General features: G+C 50.7%; 2 protein-coding genes across 2 annotated transcripts; both read right to left on the bottom strand.

Annotated features, from left to right (window-relative positions):
- Window positions 1-247: 247 nt before the first annotated feature.
- ASB10 (ankyrin repeat and SOCS box containing 10) lies at window positions 248-9688 on the bottom strand. Its single transcript, XM_083869153.1, has 5 exons — window positions 9290-9688; window positions 4516-4783; window positions 3532-4036; window positions 903-1016; window positions 248-650 (listed from the first exon to the last, which is right to left on the bottom strand). The coding sequence occupies exons 1-5, from the start codon at window positions 9579-9581 to the stop codon at window positions 465-467; spliced, it is 1365 nt and encodes a 454-aa protein (XP_083725279.1). The 5' UTR covers window positions 9582-9688; the 3' UTR covers window positions 248-464.
- A 12143-nt stretch (window positions 9689-21831) lies between these two features.
- Window positions 21832-23201, bottom strand: H2BK1 (H2B.K variant histone 1; the record flags this gene model as incomplete). The annotated part of the gene is made up of 2 exons (XM_083876928.1): window positions 21832-22068; window positions 23082-23201. The coding sequence occupies 2 exons, from the start codon at window positions 23199-23201 to the stop codon at window positions 21832-21834; spliced, it is 357 nt and encodes a 118-aa protein (XP_083733054.1).
- Window positions 23202-26602: the final 3401 nt, after the last annotated feature.

The raw sequence follows: 26602 nt of genomic DNA, 5'->3' as shown, positions 1-26602 counted from the left end.
CTCAGGTAGGTATGAAGAACAGGGTTTATTCCAAACACCTTTGAGTACACACTAAGCAACTTGGTTAATGACAGGATCACAGCAATCATCCAGGGCACCAGAGCTGCCTAGTACAGGCTAGAGGATTTGGATTTGGATAGGGAAACTGATAATCCTACTACTAAGCCTGTGATCCATGCAGTCTTTGCTCTCGTACCACAAAATGCCCTAATTCCCATACCTCTTTTTGTTAGTCTGAAATCTCTTCCAGATTATATGGACAAACAGAATGCTCCAAAACAGGTGCACGATGCACATCTCAAGGCTGATTGGGACTGGGACATAGCAACAGGCTCGGCACAGGGGGCTGATGTGGCCAGGCAGGAGTGGGGTGAGGCGAAGGAGGTGGCTGGGAAAGCACAGACTGCATTGGCAGGGATGGAACATCTGCACAGAAAGGCACAGCAGGGCTGGAGCTGCCACCCCTAGTAGAGAACGTCCTCGAAGCCGAGTAGCAGGAACTGGTGCAGGGCACTTGGCAGACGTAGCTGGGACAGCACCAGAAGCAGCCGGCCCTCCAGGAGGGTCCTGAGGGTGCAGCGAGCCAGGTGCTGCAGGGAGCGAGGTCTGTGCCCCAGGGAAAATAGTGACTGGTAGAAACAGGGGTATTTCTACAGAGAGAAGAAAGGACCAGAGGCATGCAGAGCTGAAGATATCACCCTGCAACCAGAGGTAGAACCAGACATCCACTTGCCTCCCTATAGAGCATCCTCCCTGTCCCCAAGAGCACCATCCCTGTGTCCTGCAACCCCACATGGCCAACTCCAGATCCACCCCATCCCCTCCAGGCCCAGATGTCCCTGGCAACCCACCAGAACCTGAACACATGTTCTTCAGGCAGCAGTCAGCATTTGTTCCCTTACCTGCACCACCTCTGCTGGAACTGCTCCCACCCAGTCCTCAGAGACGCGCACATGGGTGTAGCTGTTCACCAGGGCCTCGATGACACGCGGGCAGGTGTGGCAGTACCTCAGCACCTGCCCAGGGAGAGAGTGATGCCTTGATGGGCTACCTGGAACAGAGGCTAGACCGTGTTAAAGGAATAAAGTAGGTATTTATTAAAGGGCCTTCAAAGGAGACACCTTGGGCAGTACAAGAGCCTGGCTGTGGCTCCACCCAAGATGAATAATGGATCACATATTTTCACATTTTTATAAGTTTTGGTCCATAAATAAATAAATAAATAAATAAATAAATAAACAAATATAGGGGTTAATTGTCTAATTACCGCTTCAGGTTATAAAGTTCCATCCTCCCAGGTTGCTCACCTCATCTGGCTGTTTTTTACACTTTTTCAGCCTGAAGCTATAGCAGTGTCCTTGGCTCTCAGGCTGGAAAAGGATTGTTTTGTTTAACTAAACTGTGAGGAGAACTGTCTAACATTTTATATGAAGTTCAGAGTTATGTATTAATGCAGTACAGAACCTGGAAAATATGAAAGCTAAAACTTAAGGCATCAAGAGCAGGTGATCACCATCATTGGGCAAGATCCTGCAAGCCCCACTGTCACCTCCTAAAGCACTGCTCAGTCCTGATGTGGTAAATCTGGCCAACTCCTCTCCTTCCCTCATGCTGACCCAGGAGAGAAAAAACACTGCAGGTATGAAGCACCAGAGCATCCCTCCTTGCAAAGAGGAGGACCGAGCTATGACTCAACATGCACAGCAGGGCTGCCTTCAGCACAGCCGGGCCCCCACAGCTCCTCCTCAGACACAGGGACCATCGTACATGGCTGGGATGATGATCTCCATCAGCTTCACTGCTGCAAGGAGCTCATAAACACCAACACTCTGCTTTACACCAGGCTCCTTACCTCGTACTCTGGTAGTCAGAGCATGAGCCATTCCAGGGCAGGGAATGCCAGTTCTCCTGGCACTCATTTTGTGATCAGCCAGAGCTCAGCACCCTTGGCCTCTGTTGAGGGCCACACCAGGGGCTCAGGGATGCAGGATTGTGCCTGTTTGGTGCAGGGCTGCAGAGACATCTGTACCTGTGTCTAAAGCAGCGCTGTGCCCACGTCAAGGGTGGCACAGAGCCCCAGAAGACTTCACACATATTTGTACAACATCTCTGGTGTGTCCCGCATTCACGTGGGTGCAGGTGACACACCAATGCCACACACCCAGCAACAGTGCAGCCTTTGGAGCACACCCCACCCAGGCAAAGCTCAACGGAGGCAGATTTCCCTGGCTCTGGGCTGCCACTCCCCATGGCCCAGGCCAGCAGTAGCTGTCAGAGTCTATTCTGGCTGTACCAGTGATCCTCATTATCTGGCGTTAATAGGAGATTAATTAGTGTTAATTGTTGATTTTCCTGTATTTTCCCAAAGGGGAGAGCAATCTGCTGATCTCCGGGCTGGGTAATTATTGCACTGCTCAGGAATTAAGACAGGAAATTAACCCTTTGTCTGCTGGTGTCTTGCAGAGACAGCAGGAGCTGTAGGGTGTGCACCTGAGAAGAAACATCTCCAGAGGAAAAGCACCAACATTTTCCAGAGCAACTAATTATGGAAACAGGGTGAATACCATCCACACAGCTTAGCAGACAGCTTAGCAGGAGAGTTCTGCAGCAAAACACACCCCAGGAGAACACATCAGGGATCCCCATACCAATAATGCCAGTTCTCCCTTCCCAGGCCCTGGGCAGAGCAGGGCAGGACAGCAAACAGGCTGCCATGGAACAAGCCCTGCTGTGACAGGAGGGCCCACGGGGGCCTAATGTTGTCCACTCCCTGTTGGGAAAGACGGGACAGGAAGGACTTATGGATATGACTGCATGGCAAGAAATACTGTAGATGTAAAACCTGAGCGAAATAGGAATGAAAGCCAGTTTCGAGATGTGAGCATGGCAGGCAGGAAGACGGGGATGAGCTGACAAAAAGACAAGAATGTTGCCTTTCCACCTTGGCAAAGACATCCGGGAACAAGGGCATGAGAAAGGAGTCTATAGAGCTTAGAAAGTAAAATGACATGGTGATGTAGTCATTCTTATAGGCTGCATGCAAAGTCTGTAAGTTTTGTATCTCATGCCTGTTGGTCAATGTGAATTAGAATATTCAACAGAAAAAAAGATATAATGTATTGTAACAAGAGGATCGCTCTCTTCTCTGCTCTTCTCCCCTCTCTTGTCCTGGCTCTCCTACCTTTTGCCCTCACCTCTCTCCTCTGGTCCTCTCACCCTCTTCCCTCACCTCTCTTGGCCCATCCCCTCTCTTCTCTCTCACCTCACTTGCTCCTGCTTTTTCCCCACGTTTTTCCCCTGCTCCTGCCCCGTTTTTACCCCTGAGCTCTCTTCTCTCTCTCTCTCCCCATTCTCTCTTTAGGGCTTTGCTCCAGCCCAGGCTGGTGGCTGGAAGCAGGCCCGCTTTACCCACGACCCTTGTAATAATAAAGCCACATGTTTCTAGAGCATCTCAGGTGTGCAGAGTTCCTTGTCCCTGCTATCCACGGAAAAAATTGCAACAACTCCCCTCCCACCACACTCCTGCCCCACCTTGAGGAGGGAGCCCGGCCAGATGCGGACAGCTCCGTGGTTGAGCAGCGCTTGCACCACCAGCTCTGGGCGATGCTCCAGCTTGTAGGCAGCTACTTGCAGGATGTTGTGCAGGGCTGTGTTGCCGCCATAGTTCATGACGTTGACGTTGGCACCTCGGGCCAGCAGTAACTCCGCGATTTGAGCGTTGGCGTTCTTGCAGGCCAGGTGGAGCGGGTGCTGCCGGTCCCGGTCTGCGGCGTTGATGCTGGCACCGCTCTCCACCAGCAGCTGGCAGACCCGGTGATAGCGGTCCATGTCCTGGGGCTGATGCTGCTGGGCACAGGCAGCGTTCAGTGGCGTTTGCCCCTCCTTGTTCTTTACCTCCAACTCGGCCCCGTGGTGCAGAAGCAGCTGGACGTGCTCTGCCAGGCCGTGCCGTGATGCCACGTGCAGGGCTGTGTCGTTCTCCTCCTCTGTCTGACTGTTGACACTGGCACCGTGCTGCAGCAGCTGCCGGACACACCTGTGAGGGCCAAGGTGACGTGGTGACCATTTCTCATCTCCACCTCCCATCCTTCCACCACAGCTATACCACCCCACGGCTTTTCCCCAGAGTCCAAAAATCCCTTCTCCTCATGCCCTGGAGCAGTGGTTTTGAGCCAGGGTGACTGGTGAGCAGAGATGCTGCCACCCTAATATCAGGTAACTCTGCAGAGAGCTCTTGAAGGGTTGTTGTGTGCTCACACACGTGGTGCATCTGCACAGGACACCATGAACATTGCAGTGACCACTGGCCCCTCACCTGCACCTGCTCAGGACACGGACTTGCAGTCACCTGTTTGACCTCAGACTTGATCCTGGTCCAGGAACAGGCACCCAGGCCACCTCCATTCTGCACCCACCAACCCACTTTCAGGGATGATAAGGGACCCCCCTCCTATATGGGATCACCCTTGAGGGGGAGGGAGGCTGGCTGTGCCCCCCACCCCGAGCAGAACTCACTCGATGGAGTCTGGGGTCTTGCAGAGGTGCAGGGGCCTGTAGCCATCCTCGGAGACAGCCTCAGGGTCGGCTCCGGAGCGGAGCAGGAGGCGCACACAGTCGGTGCTGGCGGCCGCACAAGCCTCGTGCAGGGCTGTCTTGCCCCCCGGGGCAAAGTCGACGGCGGCGCCGCGGAGCAGCAGGAACCGCAGGCAGTCGGTGTAGCCCCGGCTGGCTGTGATGTGCAGAGGTGTGGTGAGCTCCTGCTCATAGCTCAGCGACCACAGTCCTGCAGGGGAACAGGGGTCAGAGCCACGTCCAGCCCCAGTGCACAAAACCTGCCTGTGTCCTTGAAATACCTGATGTACATCCCCCTGAGAGACTTGTGTTGCCCCTCAAGGGACTAGAAGTCCCTTCCCAGCAATACTCCTGCGTTTGGACTGGCCCAGCAAAGGCAGAGATCCCTGGAAGGCTCTCAGGGAGCTCCAGGGAGCAGCAGCCCCAGCAGAGACTGTTCTGGGCAGGGTGCCCTTCACCTGTGGCTCAGGTAGGCACATGGGGTTACTGCTGTCAGGAGCACAGTGGATGAAGGGTCTGGGGCACGAGCAGGGCTGGTGGCAGTGGGTGGCTGGGCCAAACACCGTGTGTGAAGCACCACAGACACAAGGACCTGGGCAGTAAGAGAGGTGTCAGAGCCAACTGCCCCACCAGAGGGGTCTCAAACAAGCCCTGAGCAGGGTGCAGACAACAAGCTACAGCAGAAATGGACATCTAAAGCCTAGGAGAGAGCAAGGGGCTGAAATGTGCCAGCTCTCAAAGATGCTGACCCAGCACAAGCCATTGCTGAGCTGGTGCAGTCTGCTGCCTAACAGACCACAGGGAAAAAGCTCCTTAAACTGTGCTTCTTGCTGCCTACCCAGGCTGAGCTGGAGGACACCCCAGACCGCATGGCACGGTCCACACACCATTATCCTCTCAGCTCCTTCTTGCAGAGGCAGTATGTGGTCATCTGTGCTTTCCAGGGCCACGTTCAAACTGAATCATCTCAGATCTAACCCATATTGTGACAGTTTGGCACAACCCACAGTGGGAGACGGCAGCACAGGGCAGGCTGCACACAGAGCAGCTCCCAAGCACTTAAGACAATCCCTCTGAGAGGGACCAGGTTTCCTGGATGGACCCTGTGCTCTCAGAAACAGGAACCCCCTTCTCAAGGAACACAAGACCACATCCCCACGCTCTTGTTCCCATGGCCATTCCTCTGCAACCCCAGCAGCACCCATAACACACACCCCCAGCAGCACCCATAACACACAACCCAAGTAGCACCTGTCTTCTCTGCATTTCTTGGTTCCAAGTGTTTGAGTCTTTGCAGAAGCTTCTCACGCTGCTTCACGTAAACAATATTGTATTCTTAGAATTTATCTGTATGTTTTGCATTCTTGTTCTCTGAGAGAGAACTTGACTGATGGTCATATTGACCAATGGAGTCAGGAGGTTGTAACCTCTTTGGGCCAATCTTGGCCCTCTGTACAAAATGTATATAAGATTTTGGAGTCAGATAATAAAGAGCCTTTCATGTTTCACCCTGCTGCTGCCTGCTGTCCTCTGGGAGGGTCTGCTTCCACGTTGCAATGTGTTGCCCCTCTAAGGGCAGAGGTAACAAGCACCCATAACACACAACCCCAGCAACAGCCATGCCCCAGAGCACACATCACAGCCATGCCCCACAGCACACACCACAGCCATGCCCCACAGCACACACCACAGCCTGACCCCACAGCTCCCCCATACTCAGCCCGCGGGGGTTGTAGCGGTAGTTCTTCCACTCTTCCAGGTCGCTGGTGTCAAACACAGCATTGGGGCTCAGGTTGTTCTGAGGATCTCTGAGGATCTCGGCTACAGTCCCCTGATCCCCAGCCAGCAGGGCCTGCCAGAACACCTGGGCAGGGCCGTCCACCTGCCGTGTGCGGATGGGCTCCCGGCTCTCGTCTCTTCTGCCTGTGCTGCTGCCCATAACAACCATCCAGACCTGCCTCAGAGACCAGACAGGACCTGCTGGTGCACCCCAGCCAGGCTCTCAGGCACAGCCCCACCAGCAGCCTGTGTTTTGGGCTGAGAGCCTGCCTGCCAGACCGGGGTGTTCCACAGGGAGGGGAAACATCACACTCCTCTCTTTGGCTCTGGCTGAGCACAGCTCTAGTCTCAGCTGTTCTATTCTGGGAAACCTTGTGACCAAATGCTGGGGCCAAGAGGCTGATAAAGGCTCTCCACTCGGGCAGCAGTACCTCAGCAGTGCCCTGCTGTGAAGGGAAATCCTCAGGAAGGGCAGGGAAGCTTGAAGGGTAGAAATGGGGATGGGACATCACCAAGACAGTAGGGAGGGAAATGCCTACCCAGCGTGTTGCCCAGTGCTGCCCAGACCACACCAGCACGCCTCCAGCAGCTCCACACACATTTCCATGCCTCTGTTCACCCCTTGGCTCCACACACGTCTCCAGCACTGCACACCCCTTTACCAGTTGCACCTGAGCCATTGGCACTAGGCAGGTTTTTAAACAAGCTGCAGGACAGGTCCTCTTAATCAAAGCCAAAGTGGTGGAAATAGGTACAAGAATGGGAAAAATTGGAGGGAATTATCCTTTAGACCCTCCCTACTTCCTCCTTTTTTTTTTCTTTTCTTGATATCCAGCCTTGCACAGAGCCCCTGCATAGCTTTAGTGTTCCCTTTCAGTCCTACTGCACTCCTCTGACTCAGTTGTTCACTGCAGTCCTGTCACCTGAGATGGTGATTTCCTCTGGCCCCACTTGGCTGCAGCCTGCCCACCTCGGCCACAGAGGAGCGTGCCTTGCTCATGTGGCATTAGCACTGTGTACACATTTCACACCATGGGATCTAGAGAACATGTCAAACTGCATGGAAAGCTAGTGGAGCTCAGTTTAATTTTGTGTCACGGAACTACTCAGATCATGCATCTGAACACCGGTTAAGTGACCCCAATAGACCACCAAGCAACAATTGCCAGGTGACCAGAGCAGAGTGTAAGACAGGGAACTTTACCCTTCTCAGTAATGAAAATAAATCAGCAAGTTTTATGCTGACAGTATCCAGTTTGCTCTGTCTGTGCAGGCTTCACCTTGTCTAACTAAAACTTACCCTGCAAAAGTGTAAAGAAAGGGAAGCCCCAGGCAGATGCTCTCACCTGATGGGACCCTCTATTCGCCCAAGGATATAAGCAGGTTTCCCATGGGAGCTTATGGTTCCCAGCCATGCACCAGGGGGGCAGAAAGCTGTGTGTATATCAGTGACACCAGACAGTTTACACTTCCTCTGGGCACCTTAAAATACCAGCGAGGTGATCCAGGAAAGACAAGGTCACTAAAACCTACTGTTAAGGTCACTGAGTCAGTTCTAAGAACCTGTCCCTACACGGTCAGCGAGATACAGAGAAAAGCCTCGGGTAGCATGAAAGTTTGTTTTGGTTTTTGTTCTATATTCTCATCTGATAAATTTGGCAGCACATTTTTGCCCTGTGCTTGATGATTGATCTTATTTGGTTGGGTTTTTCATGTCTCAAAACTTTGTTGACTAGAGAAATTTCTGCATGAAGTAGTTTTACATTGTCTGTTCCGTTTTCTCTGGGGCACAAACCTTTACAAGCAGAGAGACTGGCTGCTCGTGTCTGCCAGCTCAACATGAGACAGGAGTTACAACACCCAATTCATACTTTACTGACATTTGGTCTCAGTTACACAAAGAGTAATACCTTTAGTGATTTCATTCCAAAGTAGACTGTAGCAATTCAAAACCTGTGTGGTACAACTCTTGCAACTCAGTAAATAATCTTCACTCAGAAGTAGCAGCACATGCATGTGCAGGCTCACACACCCTATTTGTCTCCTGCTGGAGTGGATCCCCACAAAATGCTGTTGTCTGACTAAGTTCTAGGACACTTGCTCCTCTGGGAAAGCAGCTTCATCAACAGCTCCTCCATTCTGGCATGGGTGGCTTTTGCCACCAGCCTTCTGTAGAGGAGGGTGGTACAGTTAAAGCCCTTCCCCACTTGACACTCTTAAATTCTGGGAGTCTGCCTGCACCACATCATTAATTGACAGCAGCAATAACGAGGGCACAGCCAGGCTGCCCAGCACACCAGCTGCATTGCTTACTGAGAAGGTCACGGATGATGCTGATGAGAAGGTAAGTAAAAGGGACCAGAGATTGTGGAAGGATGTGTGGTAGCCCCAGGATGTGCCTGGGACAAGGTACAGTGAGATGTATAGATGGAAAGAAACACCAAGAATGATCAGCTCCTACCTCCTGTCACTGAGGAAAGTTTGCTTCCACCATCTTTCTCACAGACTGGATTTCTGCTCCCCTTTGTCAAATCTGTTTCATGGAACAGAACAGCATTCTGATGCCTTTTCACCCATGCACACTCCCCAGCTCACAGGTGTTTCACATCCATCCCAGCAATCTCCACCACGACAGTCCTGAGGATGTGCTTCTCCAGCAGCTCTTCCAGGGGCCCTATTCTCATTATTTCCCATTTTAGATCTGCCTCATGCCACCTTCAACAAACCTGCTACTATTTGTTGTAGAGCCACGGAAACTTCCTTCCTCACACTCAAGCTGTTCTTCCCAACTCCTTCTTCCCTCAACCCTTTTTCTACCACTGGGGATTCCTTTCGACATTTTTCTCAGGTTCCTGAGCCCTGTGGCTCTGTGGCCCTATCTTTGGGCCACATCCTGGGCATTTTCTATCCCCCCCGTGTGCCAGTCCCTCATACCCACCACGTTTACGGCTCGTCCAGCGCAGCTCGTCACCCCTGGTCTCGATGACGAGATTGATGGCTGCGCCCTTGGTGAAATACTTCTGCACCATGTCCAGGTCTCCAGTGAAGAGTGCGTTCTGGACCAGCAGATCCCGGCACTGCAGCGGCTCCAGGCAGCTGTGCTGGTGTCCCCAGCCATGTGGGCTCAGGCTGTGCTCACTGTGGTGGGACCCCACACCATGAGAAGGCTTCCACTGAGCCTGCTGCAGCAAACGTTGTGTGGCAGAGTGCAGAGGGAACGTGCAGTCCATCACAGGTAACTAACCTGAGAAGTCTGAGCCACACGGTAAATTATCTTTTGCAGCAAAGAGCCTCTTGTTCAAGGGTTTCTCCTTTGCAGGTTGCTCCTGGGTTCCAGCTCCCCTGTATCTGGCTGGAGTCAGGCACAGGCCTGAATCACGCAGTATAAATAGCCTGGGTTGGCAGCTCCTCATCACCACCTCCCCTTCTTCCAAGAGCTTGCTTTCAGCTGCTTGGTGCAATCACCAGCACAGAATAGGCACAGGACAGGGGTGGCAGGCGGCCTGGAAACACCCTTTGTGCCTGTTTGCTCTGCAAAGAGCTCCTGTTCCTCATGGCACTCCCACTGAGAAAGAGGCAGAGCAAGGTGGGGACAACCACAGCAGGGAGGTAGGTGGGTGAGAGAACTTGGGAAAGGCCTGGATCAGACTCGGTGCCAGAAGTCATAAAGGACTAAGGACAGGGCTCTTCCCCACAGGCACCTCCACAGGGACCAAAAGACCCTCACAAGTAGCACACACAGCTCTGGGAATCAGCCCTTCCCTGGGGCAGCAAGGCTGGCTGCCCACAGGGCTGGGCAGGATACAGAAGGGCAGAGAGGTGAGCCCTGAGAAAAGCAGCTTGTACAACACAGGTTATCCTGCCACACTGGCCCTAAATTGGGATCAAGCTCTTTGTGGAGCGGCTGGAGGTTGTTGTGGTTTGAAAGCAAAATGAATGGGAGGCTTCAAGTCAGAGATATAATTTAATAAGAAGAAAGGTAAAAAGGTAAAAATAAAATCAATGCAATAACACAAAGGAGCACTGACAGAGTCAGAATACAACCTGAGCAGGGTGGGGGGAGCAGTCCAGGTGAGGGGCTCTTCCTGAAGCAGTGATCCCACAGAAAGGTCTGGGAGCTCTGCTCCTCTGGGAATCCAGTGGCTCAGGGCTGCTTGTCCTGTCCCAAATCCCAGATTCTCTCCAGGTGGGAATGCTTGGCTCCTCCCCCTGGGCATTGGGAGCATCTCCCAATGGGATGAGGAGTCGTGCAGTGGCTCCTTGATGGCCCATTAAACAGAGAGAGCTCCTGGAGGGAGTTACCTGTGAGTCATGGTCCAGGCGTTAATGGGTCATTAGCAGAAGACACCCTTGGGAAAACACTAGCCCACCTGGTTCCAACAGCTCATGAAGATGGTGATAGAATAAATACTTTGTGTACATCCTACACTGCAACCCAGGACAGAGGTGCTGATCAAACAGGGAGCCCAAACTTGCTTGTGTTCCTTTTGGCAGCTGTTTCCCGAGAAGAAAAAACAGTTATATGAGAACCTTGAAGCTGAAGAGGATCCGTGAACCAGTCCCAGGACTGGGATCATGTTAAACATTCCCATTGCCACAGCACAGATGCTCTGTGCCTATGAGCACCTGCAGCATCCCATGGTGCTGGGCTGGGAGCACATTGTTCTCCTGAGGGATGCAGTGGCTGTATCCCCAGCTTGTTCTCCTGAGGGATGCAGAGGCTGTATCCCCACCTTGTTCTCCTGAGGGATGCAGTGGCTGTATCCCCACCTTGTTCTCCTGAGGGATGCAGAGGCTGTATCCCCACCTTGTTCTCCTGAGGGATGCAGTGGCTGGATCTCCACCTTGTTCTCCCGAGGGATGCAGTGGCTGGATCTCCACCTTGTTCTCCCGAGGGATGCAGTGGCTGGATCTCCAGCTTGTTCTCCTGAGGGATGCAGTGGCTGGATCTCCAGCTTGTTCTCCTGAGGGATGCAGTGGCTGTATCCCCAGCTTGTTCTCCTGAGGGATGCAGTGGCTGTATCTCCAGCTCCACTGTGCAATCCACATCCAAGCTTCAGACAGTCTCTTCCAGCCAGGTGAGGGGCTCAGAGCAACAGCCCTGACTTGGGGAACTTTGTGTACAGGAAGTCTGGATTCCCTAAGAGATGAGGAAAAGGAGAAACTAAGAACTCTTAGTTCCTCTCTAACCTGTCTTTACAACTCATGCCATTCCTACCACTGGAACAAATGCCATCATTCTCCCCCAGCTCTGGGCTTGGGAACAGAACCCCAAATTAACCCCTCACACTCAGCACTACTTCTCGTCCAGGTACCCAGGGATGCCAATTCTCGGGTTGGTTTTCTCACCTGAGATTCAGGTTGTTTAAAGTCCTTGGCCCTCTAAAAGCCCCGAGTCGTGTTGGTACAAAGAAGCGGAGCCTTCAAGGCCTTGTTTTCTGGTTTCTCAAGTTGTTTATTATTTGATATCACAAAGTTTTTCTCTGCTCCCAGCTGAGGTCTGGACAGCGGCTGGGACATGAGGGGACGGCCCCCGATGGGGTCACCTCACATTTATACAGATAGTTACGTATAGGTTATTTACTATTTCACACCAATGCCCAGTGCTTACACTAAGAGGGTCACTTCTACTTCGACCCAACCCACTCTCACTACCTTATATCATCACCACCTCAGGGGATGGAGGACAGGGGAGAAGGAGAGGGACACGAGGCACCACCTAAATTCCCCCATCTTGTCCCCCATTTACCTCTATTCTAACAACCCTAAACCTACTGAATTTTGCATCTTCTACTGTGCTAAACTACTGTTTTCACTTCCTGGTGATTTGCAATTCCTCTCCTAATGCCGGAAGTTTCTCCCATGGGCTGAGATCAAACCCAGTGTCTTCCTGGGCTGTGCCAAGGTCTCCAAACCCCCTGGACCAGCCCCACACCCCCTTGTCCAGGGCTCAAATTCTCTTTCCCGGGTCCCAGCTCATCCAAAGGGATGTCCTGGACTCCAACACTACTCCTGCACACAAGGCCATCCAGGAAAGGCCCCTGGGAGGAACACCCTGACTGCAGCTGTCCCCCACCCCATTACCCCCCGCACACTGGCTGAGGGCAGGCAGCGTCCTCACCCTCAGCATTTCACAGAACTCACTCTGCATGTTCCTGACTGCACCAGCTACCCTGGACATTTTCTCCCATTCCCATGGCTATCAACAACAACAAAAAACCTCAAACCACTTCAAGGAAACCAACCAACCAACCCAAAACTACAAACAAAAACCCACAAAGAAAAAAAAAAAAAAAACAAACAAAAAACAAACAAACAAAAAAAAAACCCCAAAAAAACCCCAAACAGACAAACAAACAAAAAAAACCCCAACAAAACCCCCCCAAAAACCACTAAAAACCCAAAAAAACCCCCCAAACCCCCCAAAAAACCCCCAAAAAACAAAACCAAAACAAAAAAAAAAACCAAAAAAAAGGAAAAATACCCCAAAACAAACAAACAAACAAAAAAACCCCACCAAACCTACAAAACTACAAAACACAAGCAGCCACCTTCAGCATCTCCAAGCCCACAGGTAACAAGTAGGAAAGTCCAGAGGGACACTGAGGGCACTGAGGGCCCTCAGCTACAGGCAGAGAAAAGGGTTTCAGAGCCATCCATTTCCTATCCAGAAGAGCACCCAGCTGGGTCAGTGAGCAAGAGACAGCAATGTCAGACTCCAACATGTCCTTGAGTGCACCTGGGGCTTTCATCCTCACCCCACTAATGTTTGGTCACAAGGCAGCTCTGGGAAAAACCACAGCTAGGAGCCTGGCTAGGAGGGCCTGAACATGATCAGGAGGAAGAGGATAAGGACTGAATACTGCTCACACCACTGTTGTGGTTTGAAAGCAAAACGAGTGAGAGGCTCCAAGTCAGAAATATAATTTAATAAGAAAAAAGGTAAAAATAAAATCAATGCAATAACACAAAGGAGCACTGACAGAGTCAGAACACACCCTGAGCAGGGTGGTGGGAGCAGTCCAGGTGAGGGGCTCTTCCTGAAGCAGTGATCCCACAGAAAGGTCTGGGAGCTCTGCTCCTCTGGGAATCCAGTGGCTCAGGGCTGCTTGTCCTGTCCCAAATCCCAGATTCTCTCCAGGTGGGAATGCTTGGCTCCTCCCCCTGGGCATTGGGAGCATCTCCCAATGGGATGAGGAGTCGTGCAGTGGCTCCTTGATGGCCCATTAAACAGAGAGAGCTCCTGGAGGGAGTTCCCTGTGAGTGCTGGGCAAGGCATTGATGGGCCATGAGCAGAAGACCCCAAAGGAGGGGCCTGGGAAAACACTGCCCCACCTGGTTTAACAGTTCATGGGGATGGGGATGGAATAAATACTTTGTGCACATCCTACACTGCAACCCAGGACAAGCACCAAGGCCAGCAGGACAAGGATAAAGTGGTAAGAGGAGCCTTGTCCTCTCACACAGGATTTTTATCCTGCATGGCTTGAGGGGACAGCAGAGGGTGCCCACACAGCAGTCACAGAGGAACAGAAACAGAAAGGCCACTCTCCCAACCAACCACTAAGCAGCACCCATGGAACTGCTGCTGCTGCTCCATCAGCTCCCTCACACCTCATCCCTCCAGCTCGTGCATCTCCCATGGACATTCAGGAGCACAGGCTTGCCCTCAGCCTCAGAGCCAACCTAGGATAGCTTGCACAACCCCTCCAACAGAGCCCAGAGCACAGCAGCTGAAAGCCCTGGGGCTTCAGGGCCAGGAACCTGCAGTGGCAAGTCCAAGGGCTGGTCAGAAAGTGACCACAGGCAAAGGCCAGGATGTCTGAACAAGAGTTCCATCAGCAGACATGCCCCACACACCTCTATTCCCATGGACACCACCCAACTGCCGTGATCTGTCTGTGCCTTATCTCTTATCCCAGAGGACACCACGTCCATCTTGTCAAATAAATGTCTTCATAGGGCCAAGCACTGCAGCCATGGTGGGGGAGATACACTCAGAGCCTCAGAACGAGGTTGTTTGGGGAGGGAGCAGCATGCGTGGAGAGGAGCCTGTAACGAGTTTGTAATATGCATGTGTGGCACGGCCCGCGCAGCGTCATCACAATGGCACAGGCACTTTCCCGCCTCATTGCCTCCCAAATGGATTTTAAATATCATTCCGAGGACACAATTATTTAAAACGCTGAACTAAACACTCACTAATGGGAAAGCGGCGTGTGGCCTGCAGCAGCCATTCCTCATGGGGCCCCTCTGCCCATGTCATTCTCCTCTCCAGCCCCACTCCCTGCATGGGGCCACATGGAAACAGCCTCCTCCTCCTCCTTGGTGGCCAAACAGGGCACCACTGGAGCTGTCCAGGCCCAGGCCAGTGGACATTGCCCATGTGAGGACACACCTTTTGTCCCCACCCCAGTGGCCTCCAGCCCCAGAGCAGCTTCCAGGCACCAGGAGCACTGTGAGTCATTCCCAGGGCTCCATGTCAGGGAGCACCTCACCAGACAGCAGGTCTTTCTGTCTCTCCCCAGTTTGGCACCAGGTAATGCAAGGCTACACAGGGAGAGGACAAGGATGAGAACAAGGATGTCTCCTGACACCCTTTATACGGCTCTGGAAGTTATGGTTACAAAATAAGATTTACTTTTTCACTTAGTCTGAACACCTCCCACACCACCAAGCCCAATCCTGAGCTGGGGAGATGAAGAAAGGAGAATTATTGTTGGTTACATCCAAGAATCCAGAGCACACAGAGCATGAAAAGAGAGAAAAAACCCAAGGAAACAAACTATTTGTAGGAGAGAACACAGAGACAGCTCCAAGGGTGCTGTGGATTCTCACTCCCATTTCAGCAGTGGCAGCATCAGGGATGACAGAGCTTCAGACAACAATGCATCTGCTGGTGGGGGAGTGCCTGCCTGACCTTTGATCATCTCCCCTCTACTTTCCTCCACGCAGGGATTCTGTGGCCACCACAAGCTCCCAGCACTCAGAGACAACAGCCAAGCTCAGCCTAAACAGAGAAGGGAAGTGACACAGACCAGCACCGACCCCACAACTTGCAGTCGAGCACAGAGAAGATGAAAGTCCATTGCTGTAAGCCTGGCTGTACATCAGAGGTTCATATTTTAACAGCTTTGGCACCACCAGGGCTAATCCATCACCAGCTCATTTTCCTCCGAGTGCTGAACTGCTCCTGCCTCTGCTGTTTGGAACAGTGTCTAATGAGGCACCGGAGCAGCCACCTGGCAACACGGCTGCCAAGGGACACGACAGGAATGCACACAGGTCTGCACGCTGCTGCCAGCCTCCACTGCCCACAAAGCTCCCTCCCCTCAGAACAGGCCTCAGGGATGCTCTGCCTCCTGGTCCTCCTCTAAGTGAAGGAAAGAGCACGTGCTCTTAAGCCATTGCTCTCTTACAGAAAGGAAAACAGAACACAGGCATCAGTGATATTTTCATGAATGCTCATTCAGCACTAGAGTGCTCTTTTTGAGATTTTGAAGAAACGACAAATAAAAAAAAAATAATTGTTTTTAGCCCATAGAGAAGCATAGTTTAGTCAGAACATAGATGTGGGATCAGGGACTTGCAGTGTTGCAGCACTAAACACTTGGTGTGAGAACTTGTGGGGACACAGGCAGGCCTGGGCAAAGACAGACCTGGGCAAAGACAGACTCACATGGATCAGGGCAGCCCCAAGACACTTTGGAAGGGAACCTGCACAGGCTCCAAATTTTGCTTTTAGTGTAACGTTAATACTTCTGAGTTGTTCTCACAATAACCAGCGTCCTGTGAATCGCCAGCATGTGGCAGAGCCTAAAAGCAACTTCACCCAGATCTCACTGCAGCCACAAGCCCAACCTGAAAGCAGCTGAGCTGAGGAATGGTCCTCACCAAAGCTCATCAGCTAAACACTGGGTGAACCACCAGGAAAAGACAACCCTGAATGGCATCCTGTGCAGGCATCCAGGGAAGCTCCAGGGGGACTTACTTGTCACCCCTGCATTTCTTGCTTTCAAGTGTTCGAGTCTTTGCAGCAGCTTCTCAGGCTGCTTCATGTAAACAATATTGTATTCTTAGAATTTATCAGTATGTTTTGCATTCTTGTTCTCTGAGAGGAGAATTTGACTGATGGTCACAGTGACCAATGGAGTCAGGAGGTTGTGACCTCCTTGGGCCAATCTGGGCCCTCTGTACAAAATGTATATAAGCTTTTGGAGTCAGATAATAAAGAGCCTTCCATGTTTGACCCTTGCTGTCCTCTGTGAGGGTCCACACCACGTCACAACGTGTGACCCCTCTAAGGGCAGGGGTAACATTTACTTTGGGGAAACAAGCAACAGGATCCCTGCACAGCAAGAGATGAACTCACCCCCATAAGGGAAATGTGAAAGGGACAATGTGGGCAGGTTCGGTGCAGAAGTCCCTGTCCTGGGTTGCAGTGTAGGATGTACACAAAGTATTTATTCTATCACCATCTTCATGAACTGTTGAAACCAGGTGGGGCAGTGTTTTCCCAAGGGTGTCTTCTGCTCATGGCCCATGAGTCACAGGTAACTCCCTCCAGGAGCTCTCTCTGTTTAATGGGCCATCAAGGAGCCACTGCACGACTCCTCATCCCATTGGGAGATGCTCCCAATGCCCAGGGGGAGGAGCCAAGCATTCCCACCTGGAGAGAATCTGGGATTTGGGACAGGACAAGCAGCCCTGAGCCACTGGATTCCCAGAGGAGCAGAGCTCCCAGACCTTTCTGTGGGATCACTGCTTCAGGAAGAGCCCCTCACCTGGACTGCTCCCCCCACCCTGCTCAGGGTGTGTTCTGACTCTGTCAGTGCTCCTTTGTGTTATCGCATTTATTTTATTTTATTTTTACCTTTTTTTCTTATTAAATTATATTTCTGACTTGGAGCCTCTCATTCATTTTGCTTTCAAACCACAACAGTCCCTCACTCCAAGAGCAACCTCCTCCTTCTGCCCCTCAGTTCATCTGCACGACCTGTCACATCTCTGAGGAAACGCAGGCATCTCGTGAGAGGAATGTGAGGCCAATCTCCAACTCTATTCTTCAGGTCTCTGTTGTGGATGGAGGGTGGAAAGAGGGGTGTGACACGAAGCAGGATGCAAAAATAGAGCGTTGGAGAATCAAGCACTTAAACCTTCAAATCCTTACTCCTCTGGGGCTCACCCGGTGCTCGATGCTCTGTCAGAGATCTGCAGGAGACAGTCACTCACTCCACCATAAATCAGCACTTTATGCACAGCCAGGTACCTGCCAGGAGAGCTGAGTACCGGGGGAGGAGGTTGCACAGTCCCCCCATCCAGCCTGCGCCGGGCTCCTGCTCGTGCAGCATGATGGATCTGAGATCAGGCAGGCAGAGAGACCCATCTCCAGGGCAGGAGGAGAACTGCAGCTCCAGGCTGCTCCTCAGCATTCCCCATCCCTCAGAGAGCCTGGCTGCACAGCCCGCAGCTGGCAGAGCTGCTGGGAAGGGGGGTAAGCTGCAGTGAACAAGTAAAAAAAGTAATGAATGCTTCTCCATTGCCTCCTCAAAGATAAAGGTTTGTAAATTGAAGTTTTGAACTACCTCCAACAACGAACAGAAACTGCTTTATTTTAGAAAATGAGGCCCCCTCTTTCAAGGTCATTAAAAGAGCTGGTAAGTGATGCATCAGGAAAAGATAAATATTTATCTTTCAATAAATAATAATTTTTAAATAATAATATTTATCTTTCAATAAACTTTCCATACATCAGGCAAACTTCGCCAGATACTAACGAGGAGCCAATAAAATTTAAGCAAGGAAGGATGAAGATCTCCACACACCTGCTGTTGCTGGGAGGTGTCTGTGACGTTGCCACTTTCAACACCCTCTAGAAGCAAACACCTCACCTGCCCCAGGGGCTGCACAATCTACAAAACATCAAAGTCTTTGCTGCCCTTAATGGTCCTGGCTGCTCCTGCGAGGCTTTTCATGCTCCACCCTGCCAGCCTGGCTGACATGGCTCTGCTCCCTCTCTTGATATATTCCCTCTCCTGGCCTCCTCTCGGGGGCTCAGCTAGCTCAGTTATTAGGAGGATTTGGAGAGAATTATACCAAGGACGAGGTGAGATATCTCAGAAGAGCCTCTTTCCCCAGGACATTTGTCCCAGGTGTTTATTCTTCGAGTTTCCAGGGTGGAAAAAGGGCGTACAAAGGAAGGGGAGACAATTTACAGCTTCCCAGCTCAGAGGAGAGACAGCTGGACCACAGGCAGTGGGGTCCGAGAAGGAAGGAAGGGTCACTCTAAGTGATCAGGGACTCCAGGGGGTCAGGAGGGAGAAAGCATTTCCCTAGAGAATTACAACACTCTCTGACTTGCTTGCTGGCTTTGAGAGGGATTTCACCAGGGAAAGACCCATCACACCCAACACAGATCTCCCCCATTGCACTTGATGAGCCAGCTCTGGACCCATGATGGTGGTCACTTCTTTCCTGTACTTTTCATAATTATTCTTGGCGTTTTCCTTCTTTTCTATTGCCTTTGCTTTTCTCCTTTATGAAGAAGAAGAAAAAAAAAAAGAGTTGAATTGTCACTTTGTATTCCAACACCTAACCTCATTTATGCTTTAATCTCACTTTCAGGTATGTTTAGACTCTAGCTCCTTTCCACAATTATGGATCAAGGCAAAACTTGCCTCTTCTCACCTTAAGTGGATCAGAACACAAGCACAGACACAAGGCCTACTGAGCAATAGAATAAATTCAGCAAGAGAGGAGCTGCTTACCTGCTCGATGCAAATCCAGCCTGCTCAGCCTCCCACTCCTTGGCTGGACTCTCCCAGGCCTGCCTCCAGCTGCTCTGTCACTAGTACCAGCCACACAGCCCCTCCCCACAGCACAGCCACCACAAGGGTTAAAGGGAGGAAAAGAATCCCAGAATCACAGAATGTGGAGGTTGGGAGAGACCTTCAAGATCATTGAGTCCAACCCAGCCCCGACACCTCAACTGGATCATGGCATCGAGTGCCACATCCAGTTTCCTTTTAAACACATCCAGGGATGGTGACTCCACCACCTCCCCAGGCAGACTATTCCAATATTTAATCACTCTTTCTGTGAAAAACTTCTTCCTAATATCCAACCTGTATTTCCCTTGATGCAGCCTGAGCCTGTGTCCTCTCATTCTGTCAGTTGCTGCCTGGACAAAGAGACCAACCCCAGCTGTCCACAACCCCCTTCAGGGAGTTGTAGAGAGTGATGAGGTCACCTCTGAGTCTCCTTTTCTCCAGGATAAACACCCCCAGCTCCCTCAGTTGTTCTTCATCTGGCTTGTTTTCCAATCCCTTCACCAGCTTTGTTGGCTCCTCTGGACACGTTCAAGCGTCTCAACGTCCTTCCTAAACTGAGGGGCCAGAACTGGACACAGCACTCGAGGTGTGGCCTCACCAGTGCTGAGTCCAGGGGCAGAATGAGCTCCCTGCTCCTGCTGGCTACACCATTCCTGCTCCAGGCCAGGGGCCATTGGCCCTCTTGGCCACCTGGGCACACTGCAGGCTCATGTTCAGCCGCTGCTGACCAGAACCCCCAGGTCCCTTTCTGCCTGGGCACTGTCCAGCCACACCATCCCCAGCCTAGAGCACTGCAGGGGGTTATTGTGGCCAAAGTGCAGGACTGGACACTTGGACTCATTAAACTTCATGTGCAGCCCACACCTCTGCTGAAGTCCAGTTCTGGCTTTCTGGCCAGACACAATGAAGAGGTCTCTCTTCAGTGCTGTCCTAAGTGAAAAGGAAACAGAGCACCCAGCCCAGCCCTTTGCTCCCTCCCCCAGCCCAGCCCCACTCTGTGCAGCAGGGATGGAGCTGCAGGCAGGATGCTCAGTGCTGCTGCCTCCTGTACTCTCCCTGGAAGCATCACATACACCTTGTCTGGCCCACACCACTGAGCCAGGCTGACCCTCATCAGACACCAGCATCTGTCAGTTCTATAGCACATGAGACCCAGCAGCACCTCACAAGGTGGTGAAATCCAGGATTGTCCCATTTACTGTCACCGTGGGACTTAACACAGCTCAGGTTCCTCCCGGTACTCCTACCCTGATAAGGTACCCTGTGAAGGTAGGATGTCAGAACCAGCCATCCAGACCCAACGTGGAGCTGGCCAAGGGCACCAGAACAGGTTGTCCAGAGAAGTTGTGGGTGCCCAAGCGTTCAAGGCCAGGCTGGACAGGGCTTGGAGCAACCTGATCTAGTGGAAGGTGTCTCTGCTCGTGGCAGGGAGGTGGACCTGGAGGGGCTTTGAGGACCTTTTCAACCAAAACTCTTCTATGATCTCCATCCAGAACACGCACCACATTTTTTCTTCACTCCACCACAGACCCTGAGGCAACACCTCTGTCCAGGAATCCAGAAAAGCCCCACACACCCCAAGGTGCTGTGCTTACAGGGCAGCCAAGCCATCCACCCAAGGGTCATGGCTCTGGACACAACACTCAGCCCTGTGGGTCACCCAGGCTCCACGGGGACAGGCAGAACAGGCTCATGGTCCCTTCAGGGCCCTGGATCCCTCCTGTAAGAAATACCTGGGGATACAAGGAAAGGCAGTGGGGGCCAGTCATTAAAATATTGGTCCAAAGCAGAACACAGGACACCCGGTCCTAGCCCAGTTTAGAGCCTTGCAGGATAAAGCTCTCTTTAAAGACACTGGAAGCAAGTAGAGAGGACGGCCACATGTCCAGAAAGAAAACGGTTTGATTTTTTTTGTCACTGAAGCTCATTTTGCTTCAGTTCTGCTGAAAAGGGGAAAACTTCCACCAGAAGAAAAAATAAAACCAGAAACCACAAACCCCAAACAACAGCAATGACAAAAACAAAACACAAAAAACAGCTAACAAGGAAAAACTTCATTCCCACAGCCCACCAGGAAAAAAAAAACCCAACCAAAAAAAAGAACTGCTTTGAAAATAGTTTATAAACATTAGAAAAGCCCTTTACCCAGTGCTAACTTCACCCTATTGACCCAGGGAGATTTAGCATTTACTCTGACCAGTATAAACTGATAACTTGGGCAGAAAGACCCCCACAGTTAGGGAGCAGTTGAAGAAGAACAGGAAATTCAAAGGCAGCAGAAGTTTTTAGCAGTCAGGAATCTGACGGCTATAGTAAGGATTTTGGAGAACTGCAGAGAACCCACTATGCTTCCCATAATGACCCCAGCTTTCCCCAGGCACACCCTGTGGTCCCTGCTCCTAGTTGTGTGTGGTGGTTTTCAAACATCAGCTGTTCTTCCAGCCCTACCAAACAACCCCCACGGCCACAGTTTAAACTGTCTCACGATTTGTGATGCAAAGATTAAAGACACAACCTGCGTTTCTATGCACTTTTTTTTTATTTGCAGGCAGGCAACAGGAGGTTTTGCTTTTCCAGCTGAAGAAGACCAAACACCAACTCCTGCAGGAGAAGAAGCCAGTCCTGGGCTGGTTCCACTGGGGCCCAGAGGTCACTTGCCCGTGGTGTACTTGGTGACAGCCTTGGTGCCCTCGGAGACGGCGTGCTTGGCCAGCTCCCCGGGCAGCAGGAGCCTGGTGGCCGTCTGCACCTCGCAGCTGGTGATGGTGGCACGGTGGCTGTACTGGGCCAGGCGCGAGGCCTCCGAGGCCAGGCGCTCAAACATGTCATTGACAAAGGAGTTCATGATGCTCATGGCCTTGGAGGAGATGGCGAGGTCTGGGTGCACCTGCCAGGGGGAAACAAAAACTATTGGCGATTGAAGGAGAGACGGGGAGACCGACCGTGATCAGAATCCGATTTTACTCAGGTTTTCTAAGAACTTATACACCATTTCAGTAAGGTTAATAATTTCTACTACAACAATTAGGTTAAAAGATCATACAAACAACTCATACATTTTTCAACATATTCATGTAGGGGGTTAATTGAATCTTCTTCTCTTGAGCAGGTTTCTAATCCCATCTTCTCATGAGCTCAAAGTTCTGTTTGTTCTTTCTAAAGCATCCTAGTCACCAAACTAAATATGCTAATTAAGTTTGTCTTACTCTCGTAAATCTCCACAAAACACCATCTCAATCTCAAATGCCCATCACCCTGGAAGGAGTGGGAGCCCCATTCCCCATCCCAGACAGGGCACTCTGACTCCAAAAGCACCTGTAGCTGCCACCCCAAGGGTTTCAAATCATGGGCCACTTTAAACTCAGGAGAGGCTCCCAGAATGCTGCAGGAACTTTGGGATTGCACTGGCAGAAACCTCCTCACAACCCCCATGAAAAACATGGCTGTGAGGGGTGGAAATACTTGGCTTAGATAGCCAAGTCCTGTCTACAGGCTAATGCTGACAACCGTGGCCTAGAAAACTCATGGCCACTTCTAAAAATGCACTCATCTCCCCATCAAAAATGACCAGATACTCACAGGGCTGGAAGCAGCTGTTTCTACTGAGTGACCTCCATGAAATTACTTCTTCAGGCAGAGATAAGCACCAGAGCTCATCCTTTCCAGGAAACACTTTTTGCTCTAGATCCATCTCTATTACCCCTAGAATCCACTCCCTCAACTTCTAAGCTTCAGCTCGGACTCTCCTGTACCTGCATTCACACCTTTTTTTCTTTCCTTATCTCTCTAGAAACCCAGATTTTTTTCTTCCTTACTCTTTATGGTGTTAACATACAGCAGGGAGAAGTTACTTTATGTACAAAGCAGTTTCTAGCAGAAAAAAACCCACCATTTACTCACCTGCTTCAGCACTTTATAAATGTAGACTGAAAAGGCTTCCTTTCTCTTAGGCTTCTTCTTAGATCTTTTTTCCCCAGAACCAGCAGCACGATCATGTTTCTTCAGAGGTTCTGAGCTCATCTTAACCTCCAACAGAGCAACCAACAAGTGCTGTGAGACTGGTTGTTTAGCACCAGCAGTTATCACTATAACCAGCACTGGTTTTATAGGCAGCAGAACCCAAACTGCTTCAGCTACAGCCCCCAGGAAGGAGGACAATTACACACCTGTGGCTGATGATTCCACTTTGCACTAAATGAAAAGCAGCTGGCCTGAGAGGAGCTTGGAAGTGATGGATTCAACTAAACTTTGAGACCTGAGAAGTTTGAGTGTAACCTGGGCAAAGAGAGGCAAGAGCAGAAGCATCTGATTTTCAGGGGACAGAATTACCAGAGAAGAGTCATTCCCGGGTCCAAAAGGGGTTTGGTGAAAGGAAGGATCTTGCTTTGGTGCAAGGCTGTAGATTTGAGCACTCAAGGTACTCCAGAATCAAATGGAATCACATCTGTCCTCTGGAACAGGTAATGCCATCAGGGAAAACCCAGTAACTGCAGGAAACGTTGGTCCAGAGATGAAACAACAGCACTGTACCACCAACAGCACCTTACCAGCCAGATTTCCCCTGCTAACTAGTCTGCTCTTGGGATCCCACCTGTTGCATACAACAGGGCCTGGAATGTCAGGAGTGGGGCAGTGAAGGGCTGACACCCCAAGTGTGGATTTGATCTGTCTTGGAAACCAGTGATCACGCTCACGAAGGTAAATGTGACACAGGATTTAGGCTTAGCCAGGAAAAACGTGCAGCAACACAGTAGAGACGTAAACAAAACAGAGTTTTCTGTGCTTTGGAGAGAAAAGGAAGCCTTTCAGCAGACACCACTGCAGTGATTTCATAAAAGGGTGATGCCAGTATGATTGTTTGGTGGGGGAACACACCAGGGTCTCTGTGCTGCCATGTGGAGCCTCCTGCTCAGGTACACACATCATGAGCAAATCACATCTTCCAAAGAGTGAGCCTGGGAGACCTACTTATCAGTCAGTGATTCTGCTACTGCTTGTGCAGCCCGTATAATTTCACTGAATTGTTTTATTCTCAGCCTGTGCTCATGGGGAGGCACCTGATCACCCTCCCCTCGTGCAAATAACTGTCACAGTGACAAGGGGCATCAGTGCCACAGCGAGGTTCTTGCTCCCAGAAACTGAAACTTCAGTGACCAGGCAGTACAGGCTGGAATGGTCACGTTTGGGCATTTGTGAAGGAGAATGGTGTTGTGAAGATATGTGGTGGTGGGATCCTCTCGAAGCAGGAGTGACTAATACTGGGAGTGAGGAGCAGGAGACATCACCACTTGTGCTTCATAAGGGGCTGTGCATTGTCAGGGAATAGTTCAGGGCTCCCAGCCCTGAGGGACATTCCACCACCCTCCTTGCAATGGGAGCTGTGTTACCTTGGTCTCAGGTGACAGCACACAGGGAGGGACCCTTGTGCTGCAGGAGCTGGGGGCTGTTGTATCCCTCCCCACTTGCCATCCAGTTTGTGATACACATTACACAGTGATAAACACACAGCTGTCTTTTCTAAAAAAAAAATTCTAAAAAATTTCTAAAAAAAAAAAAAAAAAATTAGTTGGAAGGAAGCCCAGTGGTAGAGGAGCAGCAACTTGTCACTCAGCATTAGGCACAGGAAGCCTTTACAGGCCAAGGATGGAGGCTCATCCACTGAGCAGTACAGTCAGCTTTGAACTCTCAGGTTTGGAGAGTTACCATCTGCTCCCCTGGCCTGCATGTGCTGGAGGCTGTACACGCTGCTGTGTGCTGGGCCCAAATCATCCTGCTGCTGGTTTTGTGGTGTATGGATCCACTGCAGCACACACACAATGGAATCCCACAAACCTGCACCTGCCACTTCTGGCTGTGGCTGTTAGAGCCAGCCTTTTTTTGGATAAAAGGCAAATGTGACTGTGCAGGTGCTGGGTCACTTCTTTTACAGAAATGACCATCCTAGCAACTAAGGAGCAATTCTTGTAATTTATTGATAGTTTCGCTTTTCTGCAAAACCAGAAAATTCTCAGCTGGAACAGCTTGAAGTGGCACTGCCCCAGCTGGTGGCTGTCTCTGAAATCAGTGTTCCAGGACATGTGTCTGCCACAGCTGCTTCAGCACAGCCAACGAACGGTCACCACAGAACAAATTCAGGTTAGATCAAGGCCGATAAAGCACGTTTATAGATTTCATTTTCCAACTCTTGGCCTACTGTGACACCTAGTGCAGCTACAGCTGCTTTTGCTTTAAACATGTATCTGTGGTCCTTGTTTATACATCAGAGAGGTGTCTGCATCTGAGTTCCTCTCCCTTTGCAGCAGCACAGGTAACAGAGCTCTCCTTGGCTCCATGAGCTGCAGTGCTCCAGCTACTGCCCATCATGCTGGATGTCATCCCAGTGTCCCCAGCCGGTTCACAGGACTTACATTCCCAAAGAACTCAGTGTAAGATTGTATCTTGCATTTATTATCCCCAGATCTGAAATGGAGTGAAAGGAATTGTTACCAAATCTTTGGTAAGAAGCACAGGACTAACAGGTCTAGCTTCAGTCAGGACTCCTAGACCTCACCATTCTCAGAGCTGCTTCACAACTTTTTCCAACTCACCAACACTTCCTGCAACCTAGAGAGCAGAGCAGATGTGCATTGATCTATTATTGTTTAACTTGTGACCATCAGTCTTTTGAGTAATAATTCCCTGTGAGTTTTCATTCCCTCACTCTACCTGATAACTTCCAAGTTCTCCACTGTGAGATATTCGTCCAAGTGACATTTACTGCCATCTAGACCTTTCTGCAGAACTTGGAAGCACTTATACTAACTGGCATTATTTTCCCCAAAAATATATTATTTTTCTCCTTTCAGATCATTGCTAGAATCAGTGAAAAACCTGAAGGTCCTATTTGATCTGCTGGAAGCAGCTTGTGTTGTGACATTTGTCCCCTATGGATGACACTCAGTGCTTCCACAGCAGCAGTCACAACTTGGATGGGCCCTTTAGGAAAGAAAAATAAGGAAATACTCTGCTCAAAAAGTCAAAGCCAGTCAGTTGACACCAAAGAATGCACTGCATGGGAGCACAGCTCCTTTGTCCTGTCCTTCCATTCACCCAGCAACTCCTGCTGCTGGATGGGTTGCTGGGCTACATGGACCTTTCCTGCAAGCAGTGCTGCCCCTCTCATGTGTCAGAAGTAATTAAAACAGAGACTCATGATTAAAAAAATGCTATTATGTTCGATTTGCTACCTTTCTCTTTAGCCCCCTTTGTTTAAATAATAAACATGTATTTTATTCAAGCTTCTGTGGCTTAGGGTGAGGTTTGAACATCAACTTTTCCAAAAATCTGTTATTGAGAACAAAAATAAAAGTTAGTCTACATTTGATTAGTCTTTAGTTAAACCTGCAAGGAACAAGGAACTAATTCATAGTCCAAAATTCTTA

This window comes from Zosterops lateralis (assembly GCF_965231275.1).
Source record: "Zosterops lateralis genome assembly, chromosome: 1".
NCBI classification, from domain to species: Eukaryota; Metazoa; Chordata; class Aves; order Passeriformes; family Zosteropidae; genus Zosterops; species Zosterops lateralis.
The sequence above is the reverse complement of the archived record's forward strand: the minus strand, read 5'-3'. Positions and strand labels throughout refer to the sequence as shown.

What these genes read in the sequence shown, in the direction of transcription:
- ASB10 (XM_083869153.1), bottom strand. Translation starts at nt 9,581, where the DNA reads ATGGACTGCACGTTCCCTCTGCACTCTGCCACACAACGTTTGCTGCAG. An exon ending in CTGGACGAGCCGTAAACGTG is followed by an intron (nt 4,784 to 9,289) that starts GTGGGTATGAGG and finishes GTTCCCCTGCAG; the next exon opens with GACTGTGGTCGCTGAGCTAT. An exon ending in TTCCAGCAGAGGTGGTGCAG is followed by an intron (nt 651 to 902) that starts GTAAGGGAACAA and finishes TTCTCTCTGTAG; the next exon opens with AAATACCCCTGTTTCTACCA.